At 39.3% G+C, this 23,112-nt stretch overlaps 2 protein-coding genes across 11 annotated transcripts in view; one reads left to right on the plus strand and one right to left on the minus strand.

Annotated features, from left to right (window-relative positions):
• The window catches only part of SMC6 (structural maintenance of chromosomes 6), a 283,990-nt gene that overhangs the window by 37,518 nt on the left and 223,360 nt on the right, over nucleotides 1-23,112 (plus strand). For 2 of the 8 annotated variants that reach the window (XM_068183417.1, XM_068183416.1), the window contains exon 27: nucleotides 1,248-1,686. In XM_068183417.1, the coding sequence (XP_068039518.1) occupies nucleotides 1,248-1,356 (109 nt within the window). In that variant the 3' untranslated portion in view covers nucleotides 1,357-1,686. Of the gene's footprint in view, nucleotides 1-1,247; nucleotides 1,687-2,381; nucleotides 2,589-4,458; nucleotides 6,704-23,112 lie in introns of those variants that run through there. The other 6 variants (XR_010996980.1, XR_010996981.1, XR_010996979.1 and 3 more) reach the window with 6 other exon arrangements.
• The window catches only part of VSNL1 (visinin like 1), an 85,635-nt gene continuing 69,201 nt past the window's right edge, over nucleotides 6,679-23,112 (minus strand). The window contains exons 3-4 of one of the 3 annotated variants that reach the window (XM_068183420.1): nucleotides 9,248-9,463; nucleotides 6,679-8,326 (exon numbers count right to left, since the gene is read on the minus strand). In XM_068183420.1, coding sequence (XP_068039521.1) covers nucleotides 8,129-8,326; nucleotides 9,248-9,463 — 414 coding nt within the window. In that variant the 3' untranslated portion in view covers nucleotides 6,679-8,128. Of the gene's footprint in view, nucleotides 8,327-9,247; nucleotides 9,488-23,112 lie in introns of all 3 variants that reach the window. The other 2 variants (XM_068183421.1, XM_068183419.1) reach the window with 2 other exon arrangements.

Raw genomic sequence — 23,112 nt, forward strand, 5'->3', positions numbered from 1 at the left:
CAAGAATTGCAAGGGAGTTCTCTTGCAAGAAGTGTAAGTTGAAAAAGTTGAATGTGAGGAGAAAGAAATTTTACTGTTTGTTGAAGTAGAACATAAAAAATGGAGCAGTTCTGAATTTAAAGGGTTTTTTTTAATAAGTTTTTTTTACTCTTCCTTACATAATGGTAATTCAGTGGGACTTAAATAAGTTTATCAGAAATAAAACAACTTCTGGAAATGTTTCATTTGTCAAATGGGCTCTTAGCTTTGTATGTCCCTCTCCTCTCCCAAAAATAACAAAAGACTTGGGAATTTTTTCTGTACTACTCTCAAGGGGTTTGTCATTTGAGTTGATTTTATTTTCTGGGTTTTAATGTTGCTGATATAGAGACTCATAGTTTACACCATGTTTTAAATTTGTCATCTACTGGTTCAAAATTCTTTCAAAATCTCTGTATAAAACCCTGGTAGAGCCATTCCCAGTTTAAGGGGACAGTCATGTCTCTCACCTTGTGCAGCCAACTCCTCCCTATTAACCCAGTGTAACTAGTGAAGCCTGAGAGGGTAATTAAAGCAGTCTTCAAAAAGAAGTTGATTTATTCCTAATTGACTTCCCTCACTAAAGTATATAAAAAGTAAAGTAGTGGTATCTGTTGTTATTTCAGTGGAAAAGCTTTTGTGGAGATTGTCTGAATCTAGTAAACACACAGGATTTTTTTCTATGGTTACTGTTGAAAAAATTAGTAATTCAAGTTCAGTTTGAATTTGTTATATTGCTCCTTGTTTCATGTTCAGCAGACATTAAATTTAAGAAAAATATGGGGGCAACTTCAGGAAAAATCCATTTCGGATAATCAGTGGAGAAGCCTGTGTAAATTTATGTTTAGTAACTTTGCTCATTCTTAGTATGTTGTGAATGATTACATGTGTGTGTAGTGTGTGCTACTTCAGTATCTGTAAGGCAAATCCTTACTTGTATTCCATCATTCGTTCATTTGGAGGTTTTCGTAAAATAACCTTTTCTGTAGTTAAGGCAGTCTGATTGTTAGAAATCACATGATTGAAATGAGTGCTTGTCTTTACCTCAAGCTTTTAGTCAAATCAGGCCTGTGAAGCCCGAACTTCACCTCATGTTACTGTTTTTTAAAACTGTCAAAGAAAAAAGGTGGAGTTATTTAAAGGAAAATATATAATGTAAAGAATCAAATGGAAGTACTAAAATTCTTGGAGAAGAAACACTGTTTAAATGATGCATCCTTTATTTTTAGTTCTCTGCCTACGAGTCCCCACATTCGAATCCTCCGCATGCCAGACCCTCCAAGAGACCAAAGAACACTGAATTTCCAAAATAGGAATGACGGAGATGAAGATCAATAAGTATCTCTGTATGAATATGGTATTATATTGAAGACAAATGTGTAATAATATATGTAAAATTATTGCTTCCTGATACTGAAAAAGATGCTTAATTGTTAGACACTCTCAGGAAGATATTTCTGTATTGTTATTAATTATTTTTTAAAGGATTACTGTGTGTGCACAGAAGAATAAGCACAGTTTGGATGAGGAGAAAATTTTGAATGTTCTGTTGATATTTTTAGCTACCAACTGTAGATTTTTTTTAATCTGTTCTGATTTTTCTTCTGAAAAATTTGAAATATATTTTGTATAACTATGAAATAATATTTTAATAAAATGTTTGAACTGTTAATTGTGGTAATGTTTTAGTGACTCTACACACTTAAAATTAGCATTAAGTTACAAATACTGTTTTCTTCCTAGCTATGCTTTATTTCTTAAATATGTGGTAATTAATGCATGCAGTAAAATGTGTTTCATTTGTTTTCCAGTGAAACCACAGTAGCTGAACATAAGAAACTATTAGAACTTATACTTTCATAATTAGAAAAGGTATAAATTTATATGTAGTATATGATCTTGGCGGGAAAATAGTTCTTTCCTTCCTTTCCTAATGAGTTTGAGTGTCTTTGGACATGAGCTTATGAAACCTAACAAGCTGTGTCTTTATAAACCTAGATTCTTAATTCTGGTGAACTGGTTCTTACACATTCTTGAGTTTCCACATACAGAATAAGTCTCTAAATATTAATTTTATTATCATAAACTAAAGAGACACAAGTCTTTCCAATATATAGGAATGAAGTAGAATAACAACTTAGGAAATAATTTATTAACTTTTCTACAGCTTTGTAGACCTATGTTTTATTTGGGCTCCCTGCCCTCTCTCCCCTCCCATGTTTCCATGGGACTAGAGCACTTAAACTTGATTTGTTTCGATATTGCAAGCATTTACTGGGGATAAGAGGGAGAAAGAAGAACCAGATTTTTCAAACTCACTCAAATTAGCCTTTTGTTCTTCTCCTGTTCTTTTTTTTCTCCAGGAACTTGAAATTTTGGCAACTCTTCAGAAAAAAACACTTTTTAGAGTTCAGCTGCATTTCTTTCCTGTTGTTGTTTTAGGGGATGTTTTGTTGTTTGATGTTACATGGCTACAAGAGCTATTGAGACTACTCAGAGAACAACATTCAGCAGTTTCTGCACTTTTTTACTGAATAGCAGTTCGCGAATAAAACCTTATTACAGTGTAAGTTTTAACTTGACTTTGTAGCATAATTTGTTTTCAGTCACAGCATGGTGTAAAACTTGTAGGTTTCTTTAAAATATGGGAGCTAGGTAAGACTTGAAGAAAATACACCTTATATAATCATGGGACTATAAAAATGCTGAGTTGGAAGGGACCCATCAGCTGTGTTATGTTCCTAGCTGACTTCTGGCAAGTTGAAGTCCCACATAAGGAGAAGGGCAGTTGAGCTGGAAGTGTACCTTAGTTCCTCAGAGAGCCATTCCTCAGTGTCATCGTCCTGGCTGGGAGGTCTGTAGTAGATTGCCAAGATGACATTGCATTATTTGATTTGTATGTTGATTCTTACTTAGAGGCTTGCAACTGTGCCATTGCCAACTGTAGGCTCCATGCATTACATCCCTGCCATGACTCACAATGCCACCTTGCCCACTTCTCCCTGCCCATCCCTGCTGAACAGCCTGTAACCATCCAACAGGGCGCTCCAATCACAGGACTAAGCCCATAGTTATCTCTGGGATTGGGCCAAAGGCTTGTGACAGTCTTGTTCCTCATGCTGTGTGCATTAGTATAGAAAAATTTCAGCTGTGGTGCTTTGCAGCCAACAAACCTGAAGGAGATTGAGAGATCCCATTCATTTTCTCAAGTCCTTGCACACCATGCCATCACTCCCTACTGGCAAGCCTGCTTTTGTCCCTTTCCTCCTTCCAAGCTAGTTTAAATTTCTGTCAATGAGCCCTGCTGACTGCTGTGCTAACAGCTCTTTTCCCCCTCTGAGATAGGTGCATCTCATCACGTGTCAATAGAGCAGGTGTTCAATAGATCATCCCATGGTAAAAAAAAACCTGAAATTTATTTTTTTGCTTACACCAGACTCGGGGCCATGCGTTGGCCTGGTGGATCTGCCTATTCCTGTCAATATTACTCCTTGTTACCAAAAGGATTATGGAAATCGCTGTCTGCTTCTGATCCTTCAGCCTTCAACCCAAGGCCCTGCAGTCTCTTTTGATTGTTCTTGGAATTCTCTTTGGTTTTTTGTCACTGCTGGCTTGAACAACCAATAGTGGATAGTAATCAGAGGGCCTTACTAGACTGGAGAGTTTTCCAGTAATTTCTCTTATCCATGCTCCTGGGAGCCAGCAGGATTCCCCATGAGTTGGGTCTGGTCTGCATATCAAGGCCTCCCTCACCTTCCTCCCCTTAGAGGGAATCTCCTGTTACTGCTACCCTTCTTTTCCTGTTAACAGAGGAGGTCTCCATGTGGGGTACAGGAGGTGTTTCTTTAGGAGGCCCCTCTGTCCCAGTAGGACCTTCTTCCACCTCATCGTCTGACCTTGTTCCAAAGCCTCATACCTGTTGTAGAAGGTTCCAGTCCTACTTGTTTTCAGGAGGAGGAGGAACCTCCTCCCAGTATGTGGAGTGACCTGCTTCCAGCCTTCATCTTGAGCAGACCCTTGACTAAAAGACCCTTGACTAATTACCCTGCAGGGTTCTGAGTCCACCTGCTTCTCCACTACAATGGAGGTTTGAGACTCCTGGGAGTCTTGATACTGTGGCATCTCTGTGAATAACCTATCTTGTGCTTGTTCACTCGAATACCACATAGCCTGTTCACTTCCTCCTGAAGCCCCTTCACCTGGTGACAGCTCCTCAACCACAGCACACCTTCTGCAAAAGAACTGCCTTGCAGGGAGGCATCAGGCACTCCTGTGACCTGCACAGCTACCTCAGCACTGTCCAGAGGCCTCTGACACAGCCGGTTCAGTGATCCAGCAGCTGCAGGGGAGTGAGCCGTGTCATCCCTAACTGGGGAAGCTTCCACTGGTACACAGATACAGCTGGGGCTGAAGGGATCTTTTTGTGCTCTTCTTCACCAGGCACTCAGGCTGCTTGCCTCTACTGGCAGACCTCGGACAGCCCAGGGTAGTGGGCAGGCTCCCAGCATGTGTGAGGAGGTTATTGACAAAGAGGACCAGGCTCTTTGTTAATGTGCGTGCTGCAAGAGACAGACAGTGGTCATCAATTGAAGTGGGGAGGTTCTGGCTGAGTAAACCAGGAGGGATTGTTCATGATGAAGGTAAGAGGTATTTGAGCATGTTATGCAAACAGGCTGTAAAATCTCTGTCCTTGGAAGTTTTTGGAGTCTAATGAATAGACTCCTGCCTATCTCCTTCAAGCAGGGAGCTGGGCAAGAGATCTATGAAGATCCTTGCCCATCTGAACAACTCTATAATTCTGTAATTCAAGGTACTTGCACCTTTAGGATTATGTGAAGATACTGGGGGGCACCTTACAAAGTGCATGCTTGGCAAAATTTGTCTGGAACCAGCAGGTCTGAGGGAGGTGGTTCTACTGCTCTACTCTGCTGTCTGTGAGATCCTGCATGGGGTACTGCCCCCAGGTCTGGGGCCCTCAGCATTGGAAGAGCATGGACCTGTTGGAGCAGGATCAGAGGAGGCCACAAAGATGCTCAGAGGGCTGGAGAACCTCTGCTGTGAAGACAGACTGAGAGTTGTGTCTGTCGAGTCCAGAGGAGGCTCCAGAAAGACCTCATGACACCTTCCAGTACTTAAAGGGGCTACAAGAGAACTGGAGAGGGACTTTTTACAAGGGCCTGCAGTGACAGGACAAGGGAGAGTGGCTTTAAACTGACAGATAGTAGATTTAGATTAGATATTAGGAATAAATTCTTAATTTTGAGGGGGATAAGGCACTGGAATAAGTTGCCCAAAGAAGCTGTGGACACCCCATCTCTGGAAGTGCTCAAGATCAGGCTGGATGCGGTTCTGGGCAACCTGTTTTAATGCAAGATGTGCCTGCAGGGGGTTGGAACTGAATCATCTTTAAAGTCCCTTTCAACCCAAACCATTCTTTGATTCTAGGACATGATCATGAGCCACATGTTGAGCTTGACTCAATTTTATGATGAAAAGTAGGAGTAGGTTTTAGACCTTTTTACAGTATGAGATTAAATGGTATTGCATTATTTCCTCCTGATTCTCTTCAGTATAAAAAAAAATGGCAAGAGTGCAGAGGCAGGAAAGAGTAAAGCATTTATCTTCATTAGTCTTCTATAATGAATTGTGTGGAGAAAAGATTAAGGAAAATTAATGCATTCCTACTGAGCTAACACTTCAGCTTTCTCCCAAGCTTTTATAGAGTTACTTGAAATATTGGAGGAGATGGCAACAATTCTGGTCTTTCGTTCAAATCAGTACTTTGTATTTATTCTAATCTACCCCTGTAATTGATGAAGATGTGTTCCTGACTGTATAATTATTATAAACATATTTTCATGGTGGAGAATAAATTCTGAATAAACAATTACTGAAGCCCTTGCACGGATGCACTTATTTTTGCAGTGATCATACTAAGATCTCAAACTATCATATTCTTGGTTCTTTAAATACAGAGTTTACTGTAGTGACTACCTGTAGAGAAAATTGCAGTGCTGATGTTACGTTTTTGAGTTTGACTGTGTTTTTGAGTTGTTGGCCATTTTGGATGGCAGTGCATTGCTTAATGCTGCACTAAAGTAAATGGAGCCTGTCTAGCTACATAAATTCAAGGTGACGGGAAACACAGAATGAGAAATTGTTCTCATATATGTAAACCAGAGGCATAAAATCTGAGAAGTATTCAATGTGCATATCATTCTCAGAAGTATGCAATTTCTAGAATGTGTACTTTAAGTTACAGCCAAACGCATGAAGCACTTCTCCCTAATTTGCTAAGGCTGTTATATGTGTAGTCTAAGTAAAATTCTGGTGCAGAAAATGTAGTTGACATTTCTGCTTTTGCTGTTTGGAATACAAAGCAACTAAAAATGATATGGCTGTGGTTGTGGCAGCAAGGGATTCTGTGATCCCCCCCACAACAATTCTTAGCAAGCTGTGTAAAACTGCTTTTCTTTGCTTGTTTTTTTTTTTTCCTTTAATTTTCAGATGAGCTTTGCTTTTCAAATTTGAAAATACAGAGAATTATTTGATTTATGTCATGTTTTATTGTTTGATTTTTAGCTATTAAAAGTACGGTCTTGTTTCTTCATAAGGTAAGGAAGAAATATCAAACATGCAATTGTAAGGTGTTCAGATTGCTTTTTTTTTTTTTTTTTCCTTTTAATCCAGCAAGCAACCAACTGTTTAAAGCATCAGGGAAATGGGGCATAGCAAGGTTTTTCATCTGCAGTTTCTGCAGTCTGATAGTTCTTCATTCTTTCCCAAGGCTGTGCAGAATTTGTAACAGGACAGAGAAAAACTTGATTTGTGCACATAGAATTGAAGAGGAGGTTGGTCCTCCTCACTGTCCCTCCTTTATCATCATACTTCATGGTTAATTTATCAGTAGTGATTTTTAACATCATGTCTGCTTATATTAAACACAAACTAGTTTAGTGTCAGATGGTAAGAGGAAAATCTCTTACTTCAGGAGGGAAAAAACATTAATAACCAGGTTTAGGCTGAGCAAATAAACTGTGTTTCACTTACACAGCTTAAAAATCAGCACAGGTTTAGTATCTGTGCTGGTAAATCTTAGCAGTAGCATCTTAGAGTATCAACAGCTGCTCCAGCCTTAAATATAAGAACTACAACTTGTGGTTTTGTATAATATGACTCTTCTAGTGAGTGAGTATAAAGCAGTTTTCTTCATGCTTCAGTAATGAAATACATATTTCTCATTGTGCAGTGACAGATAATTAAAGAGATTGAACTTTTTCTTTTTTTATTACCATGCTGAAGACATGAAATAAGAATTAGGGGAAAAGGTCAAATGTTATAAATTTATTTTGGGACATAATATATTGCAACCTCTGTGGAAGCTTTTGAAAATTCTGGCAAAGATCAATACACTTCCAATAAAACCTTTAAACTTGCAATAAAACAATATTTTAAACATTATATATATATATATTTATATATATTCTTAATTAAAGGGTTAATTTTAGCAGGATTTTCTTTTTTTTTTAATATACTGCATTCCTCTGACATAGCTCTTTCCAGATTGAAGGGATGCAAATGAGGTAAGAATTAAGGCAAACCTAAAAGGCATGCAAATGAAGTACATTTATATCCACTGACAATACAAGCACGTGTGGATCAGACTTGGGAGCCGAGAAGCTCTTCCCTTCTGTCTGTCCAGTACTACTTTACAGCAGAATGGTGACATGATTTATAATAAACAGTTAACATTACCATGGGAATTCAGTGTCACTAACATTACTCAGTCTAGGAGACACAGAGCTAGCATCAGTAAAACATGAACAATAAATAATATAATTCACTGCAGCACAGGCCTGCTGCACAGGATTCAGAGGAAAAGGGTTGTTATGAAATGACATTGCACACATCACGTTGTGGCAGTTTATTTTTATAATATATACTTTTAAAATTCTTTAGCAAATGACATTCTCATGCACACAAGTGTTTCAAACACAAGAAGCAAGTCCATTTATAGGTAGTCCAAGCAAATTTTTGTGTGTGTGGAAATAGCTGCAAACTGAATGGAACATTAAACTTCTGTGCAGTCTATGACGCGTCGTACACAAGCTCATTTTTGAATGTCACACTGCAGGAGTAATACAATGGACGGATCACTCTTTGCAGCTTCTTTGAACTCATCCAGTGTGATCTGATCGTCTTTGTTCTTATCCATCTTACTGAAGATCTTGTCTACCCGTTGCTCAGGCGTCAGACCATCCTCATTCATTTTCATCATTATCACAGTGCCCACCATTTTGTAGATGGCCTTTGGAAAGAAACCAAATGGAAAATTCAACATGAAATTCAATCTAATTTTTTGATGTGATCAAATTCTGGAAATATGTTCTAACAATAAAATGATTGCAAGTTTCTCTAAAGATTTTTTTTGGTTTTTCTTTTGCTTTTCTTTCTGAGGATCCAAAGTCCAGATACTTAAAACAGGGGAGAATATATTTTACTTTCTTTAGATGTAGATTTATTTTGATAGTTACATTTTGCATCCCGGAATGAATTTCTTTGGCTTCCCGTTTCACAATGTAAAATTCTTGTAACTAACTCTCTGGATCAATTGATTAGTTGAAATATTTCACATAAATTCTGAATAATTCGTTTTAGAAGTCACCACCCTTAAATAGGTTTCTGTGTACATGTGGGCACAATCTGGTATTAACTACTGCGGCAAGTTGCCGGCAGATGACGAAGGTGGTAAACTTTATCCTTCCTCTTACAAGTTGTAGTCATCTTAAAGCCCATCTGTGAGAGCTCACTTAAACACCGTGTTGTTATCCCTGTAAATTTCTGTAATCATCTGAAGTTAATCTACAGTGAGGCTTCAGCTACTTGAGCTACAGTTCAATAATTTCATGGGTGTCAAGTGACTGAGATGAGCTTTGTAAATCCTTTGCTGTTCTTGTGATTAATCCATTAATCAGGGAAAAAAAATCTCAGGATATTTAAAAGCTTATATGCACATATGTACTCTCTGTAATTCTCCAAGATTACATCTATTAACAAACATGTTAGTGTGCTTGTACCACTTGGGCACCAGTCAGTGCAGGATTAATGTGTGTAATGTGCATTTAATGTACCATACAGCCTCTGGTAAGCCTAAAATCTAAAGTCTGTGTGAACAAGGAATCAAATTTTATTAACGTTGTGACATTTTTGAGTGTCATATTGATCTCACCTCTATAATTTCCAGCATTTCCACTCTTGTAATTTTACCATCACCATCCAAGTCGTACATGTTGAAGGCCCAGTTCAGCTTTTGCTCAAAACTGCCTCGTGAGGTGATGGACAGGGCACAAATGAACTCTCTGAAGTCGATGGTCCCATCTCCATTTTTATCAAAGGTTCGGAAGGCATGCTGGGCAAACTTAGAAGCATCTCCATATGGAAAGAACTGCAAAATAATGTATAGAACTGTGTTAATGCAAAGGAGAGAGAGCTGTATGCGTGACTGCAAAACACCAAAGTGAGGCATTTATGAAGAGTGGCTGGTGAGCTTTGTGGGAAACTGAGGATCTGCAATGTAAGGTTCCCTAACAGTTGCACTGGAATGATTATTAAAAACTTATTTCTACAAAAATTGCTCAGGTTTCCACAAGCTATAATACAAATACATATAATGCTACTTTAAAGCTAAATTCACTAGATGAATCTTAAAATGAAGTTGAGTGTAAATGGCAGATTTTGTGTAATATTCTCTGCTATGAAATAAAGAAGCCAGGGTGCATTCTAAGAGAATTTTAACCAGCCCTTGACATGTTGCAACCAAGTATATGTGTGGGATTGTTGTTATATAACTTCATTTATTTAAAAAAAATCCACACATAACATAAAAAACCCACATGAACGTATGTTCCGTTCTGCAAACCAGCATTCAAGTACACAAGATGAAAACAGATTCAGTTAAACAATACAGTGCAATGTTTTTTATGTTTAATATCCTAATATCCTTCAGTGAACAGTGTAATTGACTGTAGCTTAACAGGGTATATTTTAAATGACCATAACATGTAGGTTTTCAGCTGATATATTTTCCCCTCAGGAAGTGTATGGTTTAAGACATTTGAGCAGGTAGTTGTTCTTTCTGTGGGCCCAACTCGAGAAAACACACTGCTAAAGAAAGGGAGTTTTAAACCAGTGCTGAACTCCTATTGCAGTGCAGGGACCATACACAAACAATGTTTGCTATTATATTCCCAGCACAATTTCATGGATGTGTTCCTGCTCCTAAAATATAAACATGCATTACTCCCCATATGAGAGCAATCTTATTTTGTTCTTTTTAAAATTCCAATTATTATTAAGTTCTGCATTTATAATGTAAGCTTGAAAGAAAATCTTCAGTGGCAGCTGAAGTGGAACTGCATTTTAAAATTTTCCATTTCCCCATCCAGAGCTGTGTCTTGCCTTAAAAATGCAAAACTTAGAGCTCAGCCAGCTGCTTGCACTAATTGGCCATGTGGATCATGTCAGGAGCCACTGCTGTGTTGCCACATGGGTCCCAACCTGAAAGTTTCCTTTCAACTTTCTGTTTTCCCTGAAAGAGCATTTGGTATTGTCTCCTCCTGAAAAATTGCCTGTACTCAACCCAAGCCCTACTTCTGTTTTGATAATCAAACTGATGGAGGGATCAAGGTGCTGCTGCAGATCCTTCCTACTTTCTGCTTTCTGGCCATTAAAAATTATTGTGATTGGGCTCATCAACAGATACAAAGCTATTTGGGTTCTCTGATACAACTTAGGATTTCAGTGGCTGCAGTTACCAGACTTTACTCAATTGTTCTTTTGTCAAAGCAAGAAGAGCTCCCTCCATGGGAAGGCTCCTTAGGCTCACAGCCTGGCATTCAGGGTCAAAACAAAGTTTGCAAATGTTACCCAAAACCTGAATGTTATTTTCAGGTTCCTTACTGCTTCCTCTTATCCATGACCCAGCTCCTCCTCCAATTCCTGTTCCAGCTCCGAATGTTAACATAGGTGATATTTAGTGTATGTGTAGAATGTGCACTTCTCCAGTCCCTGCTGAGAGGTTAAGAAATGGCTCTCATGGCCTGTATTCCACCATGAATTCCATGTCCCCCACCTTTTCTTGAGAGTCTGCTCGCTGTTCAAAGCTGAAAGGACAAATCTTTTGCTCTTTAAATCTGTGCTGATGAGTATCCTGTGATGCATACAGAACAAAACACTTCAAAATTTTACAGTCTTTCCAAGTATTTTTGCTCAGAGCTGACTGCTGCTGAGGATGCTGCCTGATCTTTGTTCCTGTGACTATCACTCTACAGTCTCTATAAAAGAAAGGTAAATACCTGGAGGGAACTGAGACTGTTCTTTTCACTGCCCAGAAAACCAAACTACAGAAATGATGCAAACATACTGGTGAGACCAAAGAACAAAAGTACAATGAAAAAGCACGCCTACACAAAAGGTGAAGAGGTGTCAGACACCCAAAAACATTTAAGATCCAAGAACAATGTGGGGAATTAGGTTGAGTCAGTGGCTGGAGATCCTGAAAACTATTTTTAAGTTGTTCTGGAACATATTTTTCAGTCTCCCACTGGAGGAGCATCAGCAAGCCGTGCCTACCTCTTTGCTGGTCAAACCATTAGCCTCATGTAGCAGTTAGAAAAACATCTTTCTAATTTTTTATCACAGACAAGACCATGCTTTTTTTCTTTTTTGAGGTGAAGAAGACAGTGGCACTGCTCAGCTAAGTCTTGGCCTTTACAGCATCATATGAAACTGTAACCTTTTAAATTTTTTTTTTCCTATTTGTCTTCCTGTAGGGAGTAAATGCAGTAAAATGTCCTTTAGGGACTGAAGGCACTGTTCTCCATTCTGTACCTGCTGGTTTGTATTATTTTTAGCTCAGAACAACCCAAAAACATTGTCAAAACTTGTTTAAAAACCTACTTGAAGAATTCCATTGGCCTGTTTTGAAACTATGCATAAATAAGACATGAAGTAAAGAAAACTAAAACAATTACAGAGCAAAAGATGCCAGCTCTGATAAAACTTTTTTTTTTTTTTACTGTTAAAACACAGTGAGGCCTTAGCAAAGTACAAAGGCACAGGCTTTAACTACTTTCAGAGCAGCCTGAGCCCAGTGGCAATGGGAGACAGGGATCTCTGAAAGAAAAACATCAATTTTTTGTCAGAGGGAATATGAGGAGGGTGGTGTAGTTTGCCTCTCACATGAGCTCAGTGAATACTTCAGAACAAAAGTAAAGAAACACAACTGGGATTTTCAAATACAGCTTCAGCTTTCAGTGTTCCCTGCAAAGCCTTGACCAGGTGATCAATCTACACATGAAAGCAACGAGTTTCCTTCTACTGCAACTTGCCACTGAAAAGGGCAGTCCATGCACCAGCATTGTCTCCCGATTTACCCTTTTTGTCCAAAAATCAAGACAAACTATACCACCCAGTTCCATGGGTGACCCAACACTGTTCAATCCTTTGTTTCTGCTTCTCTAGCCTCATCTAGTGAAAGGCCTCCCTCCTCTAGAGAAAGGTGTTCCTGCCCATCCCAGGAGGTTGAAACTAGATGATCTATAAAGCCCCTTTCAACCCAAACCATTCTAGGATTCATCTCTTGCTTCATCTGTATATTTTCTAACCAGTTAGATCAACATGCTGGGGTGTGAACAAAGTGTTATCTCTACAGTCAACTGCCAATTAAGAAAAGTAAAAGGAAAATTTAAAAAATTCCCTTAATCTGCTTTGAAATTTTGTATGAGGATTTTCTTGTGGATTCTTAGCTCCCACTGTGCTTCTAGACACCTTTCTGGTGTATGGGGGCATTCAATCAGTCCTGGAATCAGAATATCTAGTGAATAACACCTACTAGTTGTACATAACTCTCGAGGAAACTGATCAAATACCAGGAAATATTTATCTGCTTGGCTGCAACTGCTTTAGCCTCTTTGAAATGATGCTGTCCACAGGTAACCCAGTGATCAATTAATTCAGATCATCTTTGTGAGGGAATTATTGCAAAAGCATGAAGCATATGCTAAAGCATATGATTAAAATTGTAGCACGTGGCTAAAACAAAATTTTAGCATGGCTAAAGAAAAAAAAAAACCCAAAATTGACTTCCCCAAATTCACCAGTGATTGGTTAGGAAAGAAAAGGTCTCTCCATCCTTAATAGGATGGGGTAGAGTGAATCTATAGACTAGCCTGAGTAGTGCTTTGTTTTCCACATGATGTTTTATCATGGGATATTGGGATGCATTTCTATTAAAAGGAAATTTCTGCTATAAAATAGAGAAAACTAGAATTACAGTAGTGTACAGAAAGCAGGGCACTCTGCCTACACATGCCCCAGTGACAACTCTGTCACTGATGTAAGGTCACAGCTTCCAGAGCTGGTGGGAGCTGGAACACAGAACAGGAGGTGGGAAAGCAGGACATGGCACAGAGCTTCTGTATCCCAGCCTTGGAGAGGATGGAAGAAGCAGCTGCTGATTCCCCTGTCAGAGGAGATGGGGCTCATCATGGGGCAGATCTGGGGCTCAGCACTACCAGCTCTGCTGAGAGCTGAAGCAGAGAAGGGGAATGAGGGGGCACAGCCAGTGCAAGGAGCAGAACAAGCATTGTCAAGGGCCAGCACATAAAAACAAGCCAAGCTGTTGGCTCTCATGGGAAAACCTTCAATATTGGATGCTGTTATGCTTTAGGAAGAAGAAACCTACCCTTCTTATCTACTTTATTAGTGTTTTATTTTGTAAGTCTGCTAGGTATCCATGTTAACTTTGTAAGTGAAGAACATTAGCATTTTGAGAATCAGAAAGTTTGTCTGCTTTTGGAAGCTCAGACAGGTGTTTTTTAATAGCAAACCTCTTAAAGTTGAACCCAGATGCTGATAGCTGCTGGTCTAGCCTGGTCTTACAGCTCCTCAGAACTGAGGTCACTGGGGAGGATGCCTATCATGATGGGGAGCAGGTTTTTCCTCTCTAATTTTCCAAGAAGATGAAGTTCTGGATTCCTGCCAGCAGCACATTACAGGAGTTGATGAGATAAAAAAAAAAGATTACTCTTAACTGTCTCCTTTAGAAAAAAAAAAAAAAAAAAAAAGAAATTTACTACAATGCACTGTACTTTTGCACTTCTGTTAAGACACCAGAAGGTGAAGAGGTAATCAGACTGTGACTGCCAGGACCTGTTGGGAAGGCTGTGCCACACTGGTACCAGGGTGACCTGCAGGGCTGCAGCCTGTCCCTGCCACCACCTCTTGATAAAAATGAAAACTGATGTAACAAAGGCAGAACTAGGCCAGTACAAAAAGACACAGCCACACATCTGTCCTTGTTCTGGAAGAAATCTGACTGCTGCACTCTCCAGCACATCTGTAGTTTAAGGTAGAAATATCCCACCTAAGGCAGAAATATCCCAGACACCTGGCTTCAGCCTGCCAGAGGATCCCAAAGAGAAGGGACCATCCACAGCTGTGGGTCTGTAGTTCTAGCAGCAGCTAAAGCACGGCGCTGAGCCTCTGGAGAAGATAATCTTGTGGACCACAAAAGAATCTAAATCTAAATGTCTCTTTAGATCCAGGACTCAGTTCCCCATGTGTAAATCTGTGAGCTGTCCCCGCCTCAGAGGTGCACTGGGAGGATAAATACAAAAAAAGATTTGTGATGATTTCAGATGCTGCAGCAGTGGAAGTCACAGAGCTGGCAAGAACTGGGGAGAGCTGCCCAACCTCATGGATGTTTGCTCATGTCTCTGCTCAGTAGCTTTAGGGCTGTCATCACGTGTGCATGCACAGACACATGGGGAGGTGTGTAAACAGCTGTTCGTTCTTTACATAAAGAAGAAGTATTTAGATACTTCTTAGTTTTAGTATTAGATAGTATTAGTATTTAGTATTTAGAGCCAAGAAATGTAACTTCTTCTGTTGGTTCACCTGGAAAATTCCCAACTTGTACAGGCTAAAGTGGGATCACCAAAGAATTTGTGTCTCACCTAGACCTCAAAGATTGTGCCTAGCCCTTACATTATGGTTAAGAACTAAGATGCTGTGTCTTGCAGGTCTTTTAACCACCACAGAAATACTCCTTTGAAGAATATATTTGAGAATTTAGGAGCTGAAAATGAATTATAAATAGGAGTTCCTTTCAGTTGTGTAAGACATGAGTTAAGAGACCACAGAATAAGCACAAACCACAGGCTAAGATAAGACTCTAAATAGCTAGAATATACCAAGAGATTGGAGGAAGATGGATGGGAAAAGAGGAGCCATGCTTCTTCTTCACAAACACTCATCTGACATGGTCTACCCCTATAAAAACATTAAACATGAAAAGTTAATCTTTATATTCACATTTGTGGGGAATTAGTCATTAACTAGCAGGAAATGAATCGATTTTCAATCCCAGCTTTTCTCTGATTAGATTTGGACAATAAGAAACTTAATTGAGCTGTGGTAGTGCTATAGGTCAATACACTAGCAGCTCAGCTATTACTCAGTGCTAATAAAAAAAAATCTTCAGGGAGAATTCTCATCAAAACAATTAGTATTGCTAGTGCTTAACACCGCAACTACCACAAGAGAAGTGTTATTTCTCTTGGATCTTCCTTAACTAAGCAGCAGCACTGAAACTATTTATTTTAAGTTTGGCACAGTCTTCCACTACCCCAAGGTCAGAGACAGCACAGGGCTATCAGGATCCTGCTGTACTGTGGCTCTGTCCTGGCCTAATTACAGCTTCAGTTTTCTTGACACCATGTTATCTCTCCAGGAATTGGGAACATACCAAATGGAGGATACACTGAGACATAGCCTTTTTATTTCCCATCCTTTTTTTTCTTCCCCACCAGTAAAGATCATCTGTCTTCTTTTCATTTCTGAAAGAGACTTTTTTTTTTCCCAGTGAATTTTAGTTCCCAAGGTTCAGAGTATTAACTTGAATGCTATGCCTGCTGTGTTGTGTAGTCCTTAGTGCAAATTTCCCAAAAGAGCAGGGCTATAGAAGCATAAGTAAGTGCCATTTCCAGCCAAAAAGGGATTTGAAACACGAGTCACTAAAGTCTGAGACAACCATCTCATGAATATACAGATGGAACTACAGAAAAAAATACATGTGCCTGAAATATCTGACTGTCTCATATACTTATGTAATGTGTCCTCCTAAAATTCCTCTACATATGGAGTTGTTATAGCCTGGTACTGCAGAAAGGGAACTGCAGAAAGAGAAGGAAAATAGCTGTAGCTGGGCCTATCAGAGAACTGATATTTCCCAAAAGGAAGAAGAGGTAAGGGAATGGAATGGACCCCAAAAGGGGACTGTTGGATGGCAGCAAAAGCCGCAATAGTTGACATAATACAGAACAGACAGGTGGGCAACAACTTGGTGTGGTCATTTTTTTCCCTGTTGACCCTAAGTACATCTTATTGACTTTTATTTTCAGTGTTGAGTTTGAAAGCAATCCAGCAATTCACAGAGGAGCTGTACTGAAATGAAGTTTTGAATCATAAAATCAGGCCTGCATTTTTAACTACTGCAAGGTCTGTTTCAAAGCTTTTCTTCTGCAATGAAGCTGAGAGCAGATAGGTTTTCAGGTAGCCTTGCAAAATTTATGTACAACCTGACCTATGAGATTCAACCCTCTGTAACCCTTCCAATTCTGTTCTATCAAGATTAATAATAAAAAAAAGACTCTTTTACCACAGTGCAGTTTTAAGAAGACAGCTTTCCAAGGTAATGTATTTTTGTCCATATCTATTCTTCTCAAATAGCATAAACCCTTTCAAAGGTCAAGGCCAAGACTTATAAGCCCAACAGGATATAAAAACCTTGAAATAACAGCATTCTGGTGCAAGGGATCATGCATCTATACCTATATATACACCTAGAGAATCTATATGTGTACATCTATAGAGACATACATCAAGGGGATGGACTAAATCAGTTGTTTAGAAATGGGACAACACTGTTGAACTCACTGATGTTTAAGAAAACCCACTTTTATTTACATGAAGTGCTGTGCACATTTGCAGTTCCACACGAATAACTGTTATTATTGCTGTTATTGATAGTCACAGTATCTAGGAATCTTGGTTGAGCAGCATTTGGATAACATCTAAATCTCAACATGTAAGAAAGGTGAAAATACAGCGCAAGGAGGCTGGAAGACGTATTTTTGACTTGAGAGGATTTTCACAAGGGTGGGAGAGAAGACAGGAACGGTGCAACCCATTGTGTCACCTCCTGGTAATTAAGAAGCTGCACAGGCAGGCCTAGAATAAAGCACAGGTATTCAAGCAATGACAGCTCTCAGGTACACTTGGCTTTAGCCTCCCAGACCAGCTCCCCTAAGGGGAAGATGTTTTAAACACAGACTTTCAAAGGATGTCAGGAATCATAAAAAGGAGCATCACATTCTTTTTCCTTGTCTAAAATGGTGCAAGAAGGGAAAATCTTCATAATATACAATTTATTTTTTTCTATCATGTGTGTTCTTTTCCTTCTGTAGAAAGAGATGTAGAAAACCTCCCTGTAGGCCATATAGATAACTGCTTTCACATAGATTTGCCACCTCCCTGAACATGCTGTTGCTGTGCTGGCACTGGCTGTGCTCAGACAATGGAGACAAAATGTGGGTATTGATACTAGTGATACTCAGTACTAGATGGTTCCCAAAAGTGTCTCTTTTTTAGGGAACAGGCCAGCTAAAGAAGACAGTGTCATGCCACAGAGTAGAGTTCCTCCCACATTTCATCCCAATCAACTCCAATCAACTCTTGGGCGTTGCAGATGTGACATTCCATGAACTGGATCTTTAGAGAGGGAAAATTACCCACAGATTCTGTTTCCTCAGTAACTTTGTACCAGGGTAACTTTGTATTATCAGTTTCCTGTGGGTTTCTATGGGTTTATCCACTCTTCCAGGTATCAGACATGATCACAAGGGCTTATTTTAGGGAAATCCATAAACCTATTACTGTGAACTGGAACATGATGCTTGTTGACTTAGAGCATGGCAAATGAGAGGCAAGATTGCCTCCTCTCCTGCATTTGCCTGCTGATGTAACCTTAAATCCTTCAGTGCATGGTAACTTTGAATTTCAGCTCCTTTATCCCATTATTAAATTACCACTGATGCAAAAATCTATTAATAGAGTAACCTCTTCTATTACAGAAAAGTCAACCAGCTACCTGCCACTTGGTTCCTTCAAGATCTTATTTATACACTTAGTCTACAAAAATTAACACTAGAATGCAGTAAGACCATAAAAAGGGATAGTATAAGACAAATTCTAAAATCTGTAGAGAATGAGTTACCTTTAACTGAAAATTATCTTTTTCTAAAAAGTGAGGAGTATACTCACAAAAAAACCATCAATATGCATGCTTAAAAGAAAGCTACTATCCATGCCCATTCTTCCAACACCAGGATATCTCATTGCATGCACTATTTGACATCATTACAGTGCCCAAAGTTTCAATAACATAACTGGGAGTCGTCTGTAAGGAAGACAAAACAAAAAGCACTTAAGCAATACACTTCCCCAGTGTTGATTCTTGCTGCTTTATTTATCACAGAAGCTTAGTGTAGGCACATGTCTTCCTTTGGATTAAGCTTCCCTCTGTGCACCAGACCAGCTGAAGGTCCCTCCATCACTTCAGTTGTGCATAAAATTCTGAGCCTGACAAATGTAAAACTGGCATCTTCACTGGAGTGATGAATGAAATTTCTTTTCAAAATCAGATCTATATGAATTTTGCCCATCATTTTCACAAAAAAAATCTCTAAAAACCTAGAAGTCCAACTAAATAAAATTGCAAGTAGCAAATACAAGATCTATTTATAAACCTGGCAAAGCATAACTAAAGGGATGTATCATAATCAATGTTTCCCATTAACAAACATTACCTCAAAAACACGCTCAAAAATGTAGAATGATGCAATTTGAACTGCCCAGCACTATAATTATAGTAACTATCTCACACTGGGGAACAACTTTTACTTTTCCATGCTGATTAATGAATATGAGTAATAGATTTGTGCTCCTCCGCCCCCTCCAAGTATTCTGGTAAACATGTTAAATAAATCAGATTTTAGTGTTTCATGAATACACAACAACAGCTACTCAGTCCTTAGCAAGCACACAAGAACACAATAACAACAATAATGGCAAAAAAAGTTTGGTATGGGGGTGAGATCTCAAAGGAGGTTTGATTAGTCATATGTGCCTTCAGAGAAGTCCGCTCTCCTATCTTGTGAGAGCAGCACATGTATTATCCTTAATATTCTCGTACCCCCGAGTCAATGAAGATGATTAAAAAGCTGTATAGACATTAATGGTTGAACAATAAACGGCGTAATCACGGCCTACCTATTATGCTACCAACTGCTTTCCAAAAGGATTCTGGTTTATGCTTGCCAGAGGGAGCCTCCCAGGAGCACTGTTCTTGGTGAAGCCAGTTCCCAAAGCATCCTTTTAAAGTTTACAGCTTGGGGATACAGCCCAGCTCCTGACATCCACAAGTTCTTTCATATCTCCTCTGTGAGCTGACTGCATATGATGCTCTCTAGAGACAAATTGTTTCTAGAGGCACAGCAACAGCATATATTTTATGCTTACTTGAGGGACTCACATTTCATACCAGATGTAATAAAGGATAAAATATGAGTTTATTCTAGAAAGGCGTTAAATTCTCAAACAAATTAAAATATCAAAACCAAAGTCACAAGAAGATGAGAATTAAATGAGAAAGCATTCTCACAACTGTTTGCTATTTCACAGAGGTAAGAGGTAGGCCTTTTGTCCAGCAAGGGGGCTTTTCTGAATTTCCTCCTCTATTGCATTTTCTCAACACATTCCTATCTTAGAGTCTTCTTGATGATCAAAGGATTTTCGAGGTCAAAGACTCTAAACATTTAATAACCCATTTGTAAGAGGCATTCAATGAACAACCACTCTCTTATGGCAGCTGTCTCTAGATTGCAATGAGTTTCACAGAGACACCATGTGACATCTTATTTAAAAATATATGACAGAGCTGGCATTTGAGCTGCTTTAGAGTTCATGTTCTTACAAAAACAGGGCTACCTCCTCCTTCCTATAGCATGACATCTTTATGAAGAAGTGGCAACATCTTTATAACTAAAGTTACAATCAGATTTCCTCATAAAGAAATCTCAAAATTCTTTGCATCTTTCCTCAGTGACATCCAAACACCTAAGGGTGAAATATGCCCAGGAAATGACCTTCTACAAAGCAGCCAGTCTCTGAGGAAGTAACAAATACTGTCTAAGCAAGAAACATATGAGAATTTTGTCTAGTTCCTGTTAAAAAATAGGAGAGTAGAACTCAAAATATGGACAGGACATGTCTAAAAAAAACAATAGCCTACCAAGCTAATGGATGACAATTCTTTTCAGTGCTGTCAAAAAACAGACAAGCTTATGTGCCAGGCTGGGGTCTAGGGTCCAACTAGAAATCACAACCCTGGCATTTCTTGCTGCACCTGGGATGGAGCCCAGAGAATACCTAGTCCAGCTGCCAGGGCAGATTTAGCAGCATCATCTGCTATGACCCTGGAAACAGACACTGCATGAGAAAAAAGGCAAAATCCACAGCTCCAGAGCTCTCAAATTCAACATTTTAAGCACTCACCCAAGAAGACACCATTAGCAGTTAGGAACAGTATTTTAATTCTATGAAATCTATGAATATCAATCAGAGACTGCTTTCTGAGGTAGCTCTGCTCTTCCTTTCATACAAAAGCCTGCACCTCCAATAGCTCAGTCTCTCCTGTTAGGAAGTCAGCACACCGACAGCTCTTTGGAAGCTCCCAGAGCTGAATGATTTTTTCACAGAAGTCTGCCAGCTGGAGAATCCTTGTGTCAAGGTTTTGGCTCTCATCATTTGGGAAACAGTGAGCGTATACTCAAAGCAAGCATTGAAAAAGGTAGATTTTTCACAGCTGTCCAGATTATTCATGAAGAAAATTGTCTAAATTCAATCTAAATAAAGCCCTGGTAGCAGAGAGAGAATATCTCAAATTTATTCACTTCAACCTGCAGTCAGGTAGCATCAATACTTTTTCCAGCCCTATCCTAAAAAATGTTTATATCTGACTTCTCTCATTCAGTACATTTTGGACACCCACTCAGCTGTGGAAAAGTCCTGGTATCCAACTGATGCCACAGGACTTATACATCTTATCTGGGAATATAACCTCTTTTCTTCTGGTAGCACTGCGCACCAAAAAAATATTTTTGTGAGCTGATGTGTTTAAATGGTTTGGCCTATTTAGCCCAACAAACACCAGTTCAATGCTCATTGCTCAATGGAGAGAGATGCTGCCTCGTGGTGGGGTGATAAATCCCAAGGTGGGTTATAAAACCCAATGTAGGCATAACCCAGATCCTCTTCCAGGTGACAACTTTGTGGTTTCTTAGGGTTATGAAGATTTGCATAAGCATAGGCTGAATACATGAATACCTCAGTAAGAGCAAGATTTTAATTCTCAACTGAAATATAAAGTGGTATTTCCTCTTTCTGTCCTAAACTGATACCTGTAGTTCTTCCAGATTTACCAATGAACAAGACAGTTCTGTTGCACATCCAGTAACATGTATAAATATCTGCAATCTACAACTAGCTATTTCATGTGCTGATCTGAAATTGCAGGGAGAGAAAGGGATGGTGTGGTGCTGAAGCTTGAGCACAATGTAAATTTGAGGCCACAGCATCATGTGTTTGAGACCTGTCAAGAAGCTGAAATACAAGTGAAGATGTCACAGCAATACAATGACAGCACAGTTCAGCATGCTCATGAAGAGATTAAAATCCAGGATGACTGCAGAGCCAAGGGGGTAAAAAAGCTGGTTTTTTTCCTACTCTGTGTACATAAATAGAAAGGATCTGGTTGTGTTGTCCTGTGAGCACACTGAGATGTCAGTCTAAAGCAACAACTAACCTGAGTTATAATTATAGAGTGGCAGAATATGTTGACTTTTCAACTGAAATATATCCTTGCATGTTTGCCTTGCAGCAGAGCTGTGTTTTCACAAGAGGGCAATGTACATTTTTAAGTGACAGCAAACCAGTTTGTACTTTTCCCCTGACAGATATCAACATTCCCATTGTCTCTGGAGAGACAACAATCTGTAGATGTAGCCAGCTATACCAATTTGTAAGATGTGTACTTAATAACAGGTCTTCAATTTTAAAAAAGAGCTGTTTTCACACCTACAGAACTCTGAGTGATCCCAAAGTGCTTTGCTGGCATCAGTCTAATCCCACTACCTACGCACATGGGTGGACACCAGAGAACCTGCAAAGCCAAGCAACAAAACAAATGAGCTCATGGGATCACACATAAATAAGCCATCTACCAGCTTTTATACCTGACCTATCACTTTATTATTTTTTTGATCCATCTGCTTGGGACTATCAGGTGAAAACAGCATGGAATTTAAGTAGGCTTTATGAAAACTCAAATTCCCAGATAAAGGATCATCCTGCAGTTGCAGACTGAGTCCCCAGTGAGGCACAGCCTGTATAACATGTACCAGGAGCACCAGGGTGGCTGCCCTTGCACTGCAGTCAAACAGCACATGAACAATATGCCCAGGACTGATGCCAGAAGGTGCAAAGCTCATTGTTTCAGTGCAAATCAGTTATACAACATTCAGACACCAGTTACACAACATACAGACATTGGGAGGAGCCACCTGTTATTCACTCTGCGTGGTGTGGAAGCATGTAACTCTCCCCAGGAAGATTACTGAGAAGTCCAAACAAAACTACGAGAAACAGCATTTTTTGAATTTGGATATTGGAAACAATTATCACAGCTCTCAAGCCACAAAAGCAAATAGCACTCTACTGAGAGGGAAGGCAAATTTCTGGCTGCTCTGAAAAGCCCAGGAGTTACAGTTTCCATGTAAAGCAGGTGAGATCTTGGTTTCCAAATACTTTGGATTATGAATCTGATCTTCTTCCAAATTCTCCATGGAAAGGTTGGTTTTTGGTTTTAGGCGTTAGTAACAAATGCCAAGGCCAACTGATGAGCTAAGATGAGGC

The sequence above is a fragment of the Anomalospiza imberbis genome, chromosome 3 (assembly GCF_031753505.1).
Source record: "Anomalospiza imberbis isolate Cuckoo-Finch-1a 21T00152 chromosome 3, ASM3175350v1, whole genome shotgun sequence".
NCBI lineage: Eukaryota > Metazoa > Chordata > Aves > Passeriformes > Viduidae > Anomalospiza > Anomalospiza imberbis.